Source organism: Macaca thibetana, chromosome 6 (genome assembly GCF_024542745.1).
Source record: "Macaca thibetana thibetana isolate TM-01 chromosome 6, ASM2454274v1, whole genome shotgun sequence".
NCBI classification, from domain to species: domain Eukaryota; kingdom Metazoa; phylum Chordata; class Mammalia; order Primates; family Cercopithecidae; genus Macaca; species Macaca thibetana.
Window position 1 is genome coordinate 32222917 of NC_065583.1, and position 11551 is coordinate 32234467.

Here is an 11551-nt window from a genome sequence, read left to right on the forward strand (position 1 = left end):
CTTAAAAAAAAAAAAAAAAAAAAAAAAAAAAAGGCAGAAATAGGAATCCAGATCTAAGAAATACATAGGAATCAGAAAGAGGCAAGTCAAGGAGGAATAAAACAGACAAGACTTCAACACGAAGGCAGGGTGGGGAAAGCCCACACTGCATCCACTTGGCTGTGCAGCTATGAGATCTCAAGGTACCTCTCCAGAGCATCAATGAGGCAGGTCAGCAGTCATGAAGTGACCATAACGTTCCGTATACAACACCAATAGGCAGACAAAGACTCTAAACACCTGAACTGCAGTTATTTCAATTCAGGTTTTATTAAAGTTCTTTCTGAATATTTTTTCTCAGTGATCCTTGTTCTGATGAATATTACATTTTATCCTTAGTTTTGCTCATTTGATTTTGCTTTAGTGTTTTAAGAACTTATTTATCAAATCCTTGCTATGAATGAGAGCACCAAATAATGTATCAATACCCAACTGCCTGATTCCTTTATAGCAGTAAGAAAAGTCAGTAAAACATCTGTACAGTACAAGTACTAAAACATCAAGATCCCCTCTCCAAGTCAGAGTGAGCCAAAGCTTCCTTAGCATCATCTGCAAGCCAATGTCTTTTCACTATACCATTAAGATGAAAATAACTAAGAGCACTGACACAATTTTCTTGCTCTTTCCATCTAAAAATGTGGGTTTCTTGTGGTGTGGCTAATTTTTAAAAAACCAGAAAATGGAAGGAAAATAAGTCAGTGAATGATTAGCTTACAAGTTTTTTCTACTCATCATTAACCAGTCTTCTCTTTTCCCTAAAGTTTAGACAGCCATAAAAAGGCAGGAAAAACAATGTACATAATAAAAAAATAAAAATAAATATCTGAGAGCCTACTGTAGTAGGCATTTAACACATTTCAATTAATCCTCACAACGCTGTGAAAGAATTATTATAATCATTTTACAAATAAAGAAACAGGCTCAGAAGGGTGAAATGACTGGTGCCTAAAGTCACGCAGGTGACTGAGCTGGGATTTAAGTTCAAGCCTATGCCCTAATATGCTGCTTAGGCTCCCCAGAGCCCTTCAACTTGAGATTCTTACTATTATAGCTTCATCTTCTAATTCTAAATTTATACTTTTAAGTCTGCAAAACTACTGAATAATAAAAGAACCTAAAATTATTCTCAATTTACTTGCCAAAATGGGAGGTATTAGAGTATTAGAAAATTCTTCTAGCCTGGGCAATATCGTGAGATCCCACCTGTAAAAAACAAACAAAAAACCAAAAAAAAAAAAAAAAACTGGCCAGGCGTGGTGGTGCACTTGCCTGTAGTCCTGGCTACCTGGTAGGCTGAGGTGGGAGGATCACTTGAGCTCGTTAGGTACAGACATCTCTTTAGGTAATCATAACATTCCATACCTAAAATTGTTAATTGTAATTAATGGTAATGATAGCTCGCAATAAAAAACACAGAGTAATTACAATCAGCTCATTTTCTTATTGTCACCATGTGTCTATCTCACAGAAAGGAAGGTAAAAAAAGACAACTTCCTATTGTGAACATTGATTGTTCATTAAATTTACAATATACACTTAGCGGAATGCCAAAAGATGTTCTGGTTTTAAAAGCTTATCCACCAGTCTTTTGATTGCATTTTAAAAGTGCATATTTGTTTTTTAAGGGTCTAAATCCGATGAAGATGATAGGGCCCACAAGGAGATGGCTTTACTGATACATTTGTGTGCTGTCTTAGAATTATCTATAATGTATAAGAGGATAACTTTTCACCACTCCACTGAATGCCATAGAGTTCCAGCGGAAAATGGATTTATTTTATGAGTAATAACTTCAATCTAAACCTATATAATCTAGACATCCAACAACATCTGATTGTCTGCTGGAGACTTAATTGCATGCCCATTAATCTTCAATAATTGACATTAATATCTAGTTGTTCTTTATTCATATTCTTACTGCAATTTAGTCAACAGAGATTATTTTCCTTGTGTCCAGTCCTAAAATGACTAGATTTTCATACTTCAGAAGCAGAAAGGGTGAGATTTGATCATTAAGGCTTCTTCCAACATTAAAATATCCATAATTGACTGCCTTCCTAAAATCTGACTGATGTATCATTCATTAAGTCATTTATTGGACAACTCTTTTACAGAACACCAGCTGTAAGACTGAAAAAAACCCACATAGGCCCATTAATTCTAGGAGGTTAATATATAAAAGGTGAGCTCAATGTTTACACAAATGTGACTTAACAGATACAAAGAATAGGAAATAAAGCTTGTCAGTATAATGGAGGTAGTGATTTGTGAGTACCAACTTAAAAAAAAAAAAAAACAAAAAACAACTTTGCGGGCGCAGTGGTGAATGCCTGTAGTCCTAGCTACTTGGCAGGCTGAGGCAGCATTGCTTGGGCCCAGGAGTTGGAGGTCAGCCTGGGCAACACAGGAAAAAAAAAAATTGCTAAGAGGAGAGAATACTTATGTTAAGTGTTCTTATCACAAAAAATAACATAAACAGAGCCGGAGGAAACTTAAAAAAAAAAAATTCAGCGTAACTATTAATAAATGAAATGAGAAATCATGGGAACCTAACACTTTTGTACTGATCACCACCTCCCATCATTTAGTAAAGGATTATAAGGCAAAACTGACAAAGGGGAAGAGGAATAAGGGCTGGTGGAGTTAAGTTGTAGGTAAATTACCCAAATAGAGCCATCTGGGTCATTAGCTGTTAGTGCTGCCTCAATTTGCCTGAAATCATTATATGACAGGGAAGCTGAAAATAATTTGAAGATAACTCAGAGCAAAGACAGCACAAGGCTTTTTGGCCATTCTTGCTTGAAAGGGTCCTGGGTATCTCAAATTTCAATGTTCCTTGCCTTCCAAGTCTCACCTAGACCTTTAGCCCCTGCAAATGGGGATGAGAAAGGGGTGGGGTATGGGACAATGATGTGAGCATAAAGCCTATCTAGCTGGGATTACAAGAACAAAAGATGGCTAAAAGGAAAAAACAAAACAAAAGGTAAAGTCCTGAAAATCTATGTGTATAAAAATCAATCCAAATGATCTAAATTTATACAGCCATGAAGCTTTATCCTCTACGTACCCAAATGTTGAACCAATCCCCACCATCTCCTTTTTCCACAAAATACACAATACTATACAATTCCTATTATAGGGACCGCTAGGAAGAAACACGTAGTTGAAAACACCTAGTTAAAAGGATTTTGGATTCAAATTTATCACAGTACCAATTTTCCTAAACATGTTTTGATAAAGGCCATCGGAACACTTGTCACACTGTTCAAATGCCCAATGGTAAGACTTCTGATGAGACCAAACAGGTCACGTTAAATCAATAGAATATCTTAGAAATAAAGCCAATATGACTAAATCCAAAATATATCACATGAAGTACCTCATGTACAATACAAACCTAGTTTAATAAATAAAAGAAACATAGGTGACTGCGCTCTGGGAGAACATACAGTTCCTGATGGCCTCTTCACAGTCTTCTCTGAGACTCCACTGCCACTTCCACTTGGGCAAGCCTAATGGTGCGGCCATGAAGTTTGTAGCCATCTTGTCTTACTAATGCCACGGTGCCAGGCTGCACCCCAACACCAGCTGGCACATGACAGATGAGTTCATGCTCATGGGGATCATATTTGTCACCAATGGGTGTCAGCTTCTCCAGGCCATGCTTGGCAAACACACTTTTCAGCTTTGCTTCTAAAAGCAACAGCCCTCGGAAGACCTTCTCCAGAGTGAGCTTTTGGTTCTCAGGCTCTGATTCTTCAGAAATGCACTCTGTAGTCTTCTCCAAAATGTCAGCCACCTCCACCAAGTCCTTACAGAAACTCTGGATTCCTGCAGAGAAGCCAGATATTTTTATTGTTTGTGAGGAAATCACTCTGCCCTTGGGCATAGACTTTGGGTAAGGCCTAAATAGATGGCTAGTATGCTGAGTAGTCCAGCAAGTGGAAAGGCTGCCACACAGGACTCAGAGATCATCACTGATTACCACCCCAACCCAACTGACAAGTCAGTGTCTCTCTCAGAAGGCATATATGACAAGGAACCTGACTAGGAAATGAAAAAGACAGAACCCGAGAACTAGGTAAGACTATAGACAACAGGCTTAAGCCTGTCCTTTAAAAACAACTATTTTTATATTTATGTATCATGAATATATATAATATATATATAGAAAAAGAGACGGAGTCTCACTCTGTCGCCCAGACTGGAGTGCAGTGGCTGGATCTCAGCTCACTGCAAGCTCCGCCTCCCGGGTTCACGCCATTCTCCTGCCTCAGCCTCCCGAGTAGCTGGGACTACAGGCGCCCGCCACCACGCCCGGCTAGTTTTTTGTATTTTTTTAGTAGAGACGGGGTTTCACCGTGTTCGCCAGGATGGTCTTGATCTCCTGACCTCGTGATCCGCCCGTCTCGGCCTCCCAAAGTGCTGGGATTACAGGCTTGAGCCACCGCGCCCGGCCTGTATTTTTATGTATCATGAAATTTTGTTGCTATTTGCTTGTATTATGTACATTTTGAAAATTCCTGCCTGTCCCGGTTGTGCTAAGGCATACATTCTCAACAGGAACAAGACATTAATATTTCATGAGAAGGGCAATAACAATAAAAAAAGAAAGTCAACAACACTATGCTAAGGGTTGTCATGAATGGTTTATTCTTGAGGACTGGCTAAATAGGAACGCGAAAGTAAGACACAGCCATAGATGAGGCAAGTTGGCTACGAAGTTGCTGGAGATGGACCACAAAACTTGTCTGATTTTTAAAAAGAGTCATATGAACTGTTATAAGACAAAAGTAAATTCAGTTGTTGAGAAATCCCATTACTCTCAATTCTAAACTTGATTTTTCTTATGGAAATGAGGACAAGAAATGTCATCATTAGAGAGGTCTATGACACAATACCAAAGCTCCAGTGGGGGCTGGTGAGAGGCAAGGACTTTGTTAATCTGACTTCAATCCAGGGACAGGCTTAAGGTCCTGTGTCAAAACAGGTAGCTATCTTGAAATCAAGGACTTTTTTTTTTTTTTTGAGACTGAGTCTCACTCTGTTGACCAGGCTGGAGCGTAGGGGCATGATCCTGGCTTACTACAACCTCTGCCTCCTGGGTTCAAGTGATTCTCATGCCTCAGCCTCCAGAGTAGCTGGGATTACAGGCGCCCACCACCATGCCCAGTTAATGTTTCTATTTTCAGTAGAGACAAGGTGTTGTCATGTTGGCTGCACTGGTCTCGAATCCTGATCTCATGTGATCTGACAGCCTCAGACTCTCAAAGTGCTGGGATTACAGGCATAAGCCACTGCACACAGCCAAAGACATTTTTATTGTAAATAAATCTCTCACCAAATATCTTGGCGTCTTCCACACATCTCTGGGTTCGCCTCCTTATGTTTTCACAATCAGCTACAGCTCTCTGGTATCTCAACTGAACATCAAAAGCAAAATCAAAAGGATGAGAAAACAAATGCTTATTGGTGGAAGAGAATGTTTTTGTTTACTTTACGAATTTCACCCTTCTGATAGGCTTTTATAAAACAAACTAGGAGTTATAGAAATTTTAGATCAGCTACTCCAAATCCCCAGTCAAAGCAGAAACCCACTCGTTAGCAGCACTGCTAGGTAGTCATTTAGCCTGGTAGTTCAAACTCCTAATGGTTTTAAGTTCATTATCTTGAGAAAAAGCTTTCTTTTTCACATTCAGCCAACACTACCAACCTCCAACTTCCTTTCATTGACTTGAACTTAAGGATAACTGAGAATAAGTTTTAAAAGTATGTCATCTAGGCAGGGCACGGTGGTTCACGCCTATAATCCTAGCACTTTGGGAGGCCGAGATGGGCAAATCACCTGAGGTCAAGAGTTTGAGACCAGCCTGGCCAACATGGTGAAACCCTGTCTCTACTAAAAATACAAAAATTAGCCTGGCATGATGGCAGGCGCCTGTAATCCCAGATATTTGGGAGGCTGAGGCAGAAGCAGCATTTGAACCTGGGAGGTGGAGGATGCAGTGAGCCAAGATTGCGCCATTGTACTTCCAGCCTGGGCAAGAAGAGCGAAACTACGTCTCATTAAAAAAAATATGTCATCTATTTGGAGGCAGTTATTTTACCCTCTCTAGTCTTTTTCTCTCTCATTCTCAATGCAATTCTTGGTTCTTTTAACTCCTGTCATAAGGTATGCTTTCCAGCCTCCTTACCATTCTATGTAGGTGGTTTTGCTTTGGAATTCCTCTGGTTTATCTATCTCCCTCTAAGTGTGTCTATCAACCCAGGACTGGGTCCAGTATGCCAGATGTGGTCTCATTAGCAAAGAACAATGGTCAGTGACCTCACTCATTCAACACATACTTATTGTCTACTATATTCCAGGCACTGTACACCTCTTTTAATCTGCCAAAACATCAGATATCTAAGCGCTGTGACATAACAGGAAGCCGAAAAGAGATGACTATCTTTAGCCAGTGGTGTTTTTGAACTACTACAGTTTTTTTCTGCCCAGTATACCTAGCAAGGAGTGGAGGAGGGATGAGGGGTAGCAGATAAAGAGTCAATTAGGGAAAACTTCATTTTAAAAATTGACATGAAAAACTTTATGTGGACATTTAAACTAGAGAGACAATATGACGAACAAATATAAAATCGACTCACTGTTAAATCCTGGACTTCTTTCTCCAGTTTAATAGCTTTTACCCTTAAGGCTCGTTCAGTAAGAGAGGGCCCAAGCTCATCAGGAGGGTCCTCAGAACGGCAGTCCTCACCAGCAGTTCTCTGGGTGGCAGTGCTGAATGGAAGTGGCCATCCCCTGTAACAGGAAGGAGGTGGTGCATAATGAAGAAATGCCATCATAAGCCAAAATTACAACCAAGTTTAGAGACCAGAGATCTTCCCAGATTGAATCTCTGGGGAAAGTGTTTTCAGTTATAGTAACAAATGAACACTTACAAAGTCCTTACCATGTACCAGACACTTTGAGTCATCTTTTCCTCTCACAACAATATGTGGATAAGTCCTATCATTATCCCTATTTTACAGATGAGAAAACTGATGCTGAGAGGCTTAAGGCATAATGGCCTGCTCAAGATCACATAGTTGGTATTCTGCTGGGTTAGGACCCTAAGCACCAGGCAGCAGAAATAGCCAGAACTGGGTATACAAAAGTCAGCATAAGGAAACCAAATGCTAATAACCAGAACCAGAGGAGCATTATCAGAAGTGGGCATTCAAAAAGTCATATAGTTCTGGTTCAACCTTCCATCTTACAGATGGGGGAAATTTAGTCCAGTAAAGGGACCTTATCAAACTGGAGTTAGGCTTAGAATTCTAAGCCTTCCTCACCACAAGCTGTAAGGCTTTTAGGAGAACCTGTGCTGAGAAAGGAATTCCCACCTATATATAAGATCAAGTCAATGAAATACTTACAATACTATATGTTACTGCCAGTGAACTATAGACACAGGTGAAAATAGATCTTTGCATTCAACTAGTTATGTAATCTAGAATTTTGTACAACTAAACTGTTTTGACATTTAGTTCAGTTTACACAGGAAGAAATTCAGACTAGAGGCTAGTTTACAGCAAATCTTGGACTGTGGAAGTGTTGACCGCCAGTTCAAGGAAGTTTCCATTGCACCTCCTGGATCTTCGTAATTTGACTTTAAGTAAAATTATCCTGAAAATCAATCTGTGAGTACAAGAGTTCTTTAAAACAATTTATATGGACTGGCATATATTGTAGAGTGGTCCTTGAGGAGACGGCTGAGCAAATGCTTAAAGAGGGTAAAAGAGTCGGCTTTAAAAAAGGGAAGAGCATCCTGGGCAAATTTAAAGGTGTAGGCAAGAGGACTTGTATCTCCCCAACTTTCCAAGCTGCTCTTAAATTCAATTATTATAATCTGATGTGTGATTTTATAGACAGTTCCACATTCTGGGGTCAGAAAATATGGTCACTGTAGATCTGGGGATAATTACACACAGGGAAACACCTCCTTCTCCCTAAAAAACCACATTTATCCACTTGAAAAAGCAGGTCAAAATATTCTCAGGGCCAGTTCAAGGGGAAAATGGCCAAAGCTTAGACCAAGAAATAGGGGTGGGGAGTTGTGGCCAATCTCAATTCCTGCTGCTTCAGAATTGAAGTAGGGAGACAGCTTATCAGAAGGAACCATTTTTCTTCTGGTCATTTCCTTACATCACCAACAAGCTGCCAAAAAGACTTGAGAACGGTAAACAAAACCAAGTCCCGAAACCCTGAATACAACCTCTTACTTAGGTGCTAGGGTAGGATGTTGGGTCAGGTGTGTTAAGATAAAAACGGTGACATATATAGTTAAGCACATTTACCAGATTCTCCCGTAGCTTACTTTACTATTCAGAGGTCCAACCCTACCTCGTACTCAACCATTTTTATTCTCTTTCCCAGGAAGAAACAGTGTAGAGGCAATAATCTCTGAGAAAATTAATTAACATCGCTCATTAAATAAGAGCGCCCATTCTAATGCCCTGGTTTCCAGCTCGGGTTCCACCACTTCCCAAATATTTAAGTTTGGAAAACTTACTCAACTTTTCTAAACCTCAGTTTCCTCAGTTACTAAATAGGGAATAATAAAAAGAACCACCCATAGATCTGCAGTCGGCCTCGTAAGCGACCAATATAAGCTGCCGATGAATAAAGGCAGCAAATGGAACTTGTCTCCCGAAGGCTGATGCAATGGCCGTTTGGAGAAACCAAGTTCAGCGGCCTCCTTTTACTGACAGGTACAACAGTGCCCGGATAACGGAGAAAGGACTGGCCTAAGGTCACGCGGAGTGAGGGGAGAGAACCCAAATCTACTCACGGGTACCACAGGCTGGGAGAAGAGGCCGGGAGAGAGGTACATCCCTCCCTTGGGGGCTTAAGAGACTTCTCACCTTCCAGGCCATACATGACCTCGGATCTCCCCCGCTTCCTCGGCATAAGAAAGAGGTGCGGCTGGGGGCCTCAGTTTCCCGGTCTGTAAAATGGGGCCGTGAGTGCATGGTCGTAGAGGCCGAGAGGCTTGCTCCCCTCGACTACGTTCAGGTAACTCTCGCTCTCCAGCCCACAACCACCCGGGCTGGCTCGCTAGCCCCGCAGAGTCCTCACGCTACCGACCCCCCGCCTGCAATGCTTACTTGCTCTCCCGCGCGGCAGTCGAGGCCAGTAGGCGCTGCACCCGCAGCCGGCCCGCCCACAGCGACCTTACGGCCATGTTCCCGACTTGGGCTGAGGGAGGCAGCGCACGCGCACTCGCTGCAAGTGAAGAGATGCTCCCGCTTAAAAACCAGCCTTTGCGGGCGTTTCCCTCTCAGGGCTTCCGGACAGGAACGCTATACTTCCGTTTGCCCTGTGGCCCGCGCAGTTCCCCATCCGGTCGTTCGGAGCGATCGCAACACTTCCGGCTCTCAGTGTGTTTCGCGAGTAGGCTGGGTCCTAGTGGTAACTACAGAGGCTCCGTGCTGGGCGCAGGGTCGGCGGCAAACAAAGCAGATCATAGCTGTGTCCGCATGGAGCTTACTTGATGTTATGAGCGATAAACAGATACAAGCGGGATGTAAAGTCAGATATGAGCGGTGTTTAAAGGTGAGGGGCAGGTGTTGCGGAAGCCTGGAATAGAAATTTAGCCGTGTGGGAAGTTTTCCCAGAGGAAGCGGGTATTTGAGCTGAGCTGAAGAAAGGGTTCAGGCAGAGGGAAACATCTGCAGAAGCCTAATAAAGAGAGAAGAGTATTCCATGTAAGGGACTGAAATATACAGATGCGGGAGGGCAATAGGACTAGTTGTTAGGTAGGGCTAGATCACGTGAACGGTTTAAAACATTGCAGCCTGAACCATTGCCTATCACTCCTCCCAGCCTTTTTCTCGAATGCCCTTCTTATGGACTTGTTTTTTAAATGGTGTGTATTTTCTCATTTCCTCTCATTAAAATATAAGCTCTTTTAAGGCAGAGATATTGTCTATTCATTCCCATTGAGCAGTGCCCTAATTAGGTGTTCAAAATTATTTCTTTTTTGAGATGGAGTCTCACTCTTATCACCCAGGCTGGCGTGCAGTGGTACAATCTTGGCTCACTGCAACTTCCGCCTCCCAGGTTCAAGCAGTTCTCCTGCCTCAGCCTCCTGTGTAGCTGGGATTACAGGCGCCCACCACCAGGCACAGCTAATTTTTGTATTTTTAGTAGAGACGAGGTTTCACCATGTTGGACAGGCTGGGCTTGAACTCATGACCTCAGGTGATCCGCCTTCCTCAGTCTTCCAAAGTGCTGTGATGACAGGCATGAGCCACTGCCCCCGGCTTCAAAAATTTTTTTTTGCTGAATTTAGACTGATTCTGATTGCAATGGAATATGAAAATAAATAAAATGTAAAAGCTATTGGAACCTCCCAAATACTTTAAGCTTTGAGAGAAATGTGGCTGTGGTCTGAGTCCATGTAGCAGAGCAGAAACCAGATTTCTCCCCTGTCAATCACTGATGTTTGTAATAGATGGCCTCCTTTATTGTCCTGTACCTAACTCAGACCAGATGGTGCCCTGAATTGAACTGACCCCACGACAGTTACACCTGCAGGGTGTGATGTTAAATATACCTTTCTTGAAGGAAAAAGACCACCTTAACTACTCAGATCGTTGTAACTATGCATTAAGCCTTGCATAGAAAGATGTTGAAATTCTGTTAAACCTCACTGAATACAAACTTCTACGCTTTGGAACACTGACTTCCATCCTTTATAAGACAGACACGTTCTTATATTCTGTGCTTCCCGGGCAGGCCATCCTCAACCTTTGTGCTTGAATAAACTCTCTTTAAACTAGATTCTGACCTTTTACATTATTTTACATTGACAGGGAACATGTGACAAAGGCTTTACATGTTTAAAGAGTCACTTTGCTCTGTGGAGCAGATTGCAAGGTGTAAGAAAAGAGGTATGGAAGGCAGTATGTTGCAGTAGCCCAGGCAAGTCGGGGCTATGTTCTGTCCTGGGAGAACAGAGACATTCCTAACCACTCTAAAGTAACTGTGTCCAGCACCCTTTTTGTTTCTTAGTATTTTATTTCTTTTGCTTCCTTGTTAAAGTTTGTTCCTCCAACTAGAATATGAGCTTCAGGAGGTGTCTGGCTTGTTCACCACTGATTTCTGACATTTAGTATAGTAGGTACTCAATAAATATTTGCTGAATGACTTAAGTTGGATAGTGTCAGTGAAGATAGGAAGATATAGATGAACTTTAGAGATTTAGGATGGAAAGCTGACAGACTGCGAGGATGGATTGGTGACTGGGGTCCAGGACACTTGGAGTTGCCAGCTTAGTTACTGGAGAGCCCCTAAGAAGTTTTTTTTTAAGGGAATGGGAAGTGTTCCTTGAGCACTCTGAATCTTGTCATAACAAGATTATTCAGGTTATCTGTACTATAGTTATTTGGGTCAAATTTTCTTTCCTGCTTGTCTGTGAGTTCCATGAGGACAGAGCTGGAGTATTTTCATCTTTTTATCTAATCCGAG

The 11551-nt window shown here is 41.8% G+C and overlaps 1 protein-coding gene across 1 annotated transcript; it reads right to left on the minus strand.

Annotated features, from left to right (window-relative positions):
- Positions 1-285: 285 nt before the first annotated feature.
- Positions 286-10521, minus strand: GRPEL2 (GrpE like 2, mitochondrial). Its single transcript, XM_050794039.1, has 4 exons — positions 9187-10521; positions 6685-6838; positions 5381-5462; positions 286-3870 (listed from the first exon to the last, which is right to left on the minus strand). Exons 1-4 carry the CDS (start codon positions 9261-9263, stop codon positions 3506-3508), a joined length of 678 nt encoding a protein of 225 aa, XP_050649996.1. The 5' UTR covers positions 9264-10521; the 3' UTR covers positions 286-3505.
- Between the last annotated feature and the right edge of the window lie 1030 nt (positions 10522-11551).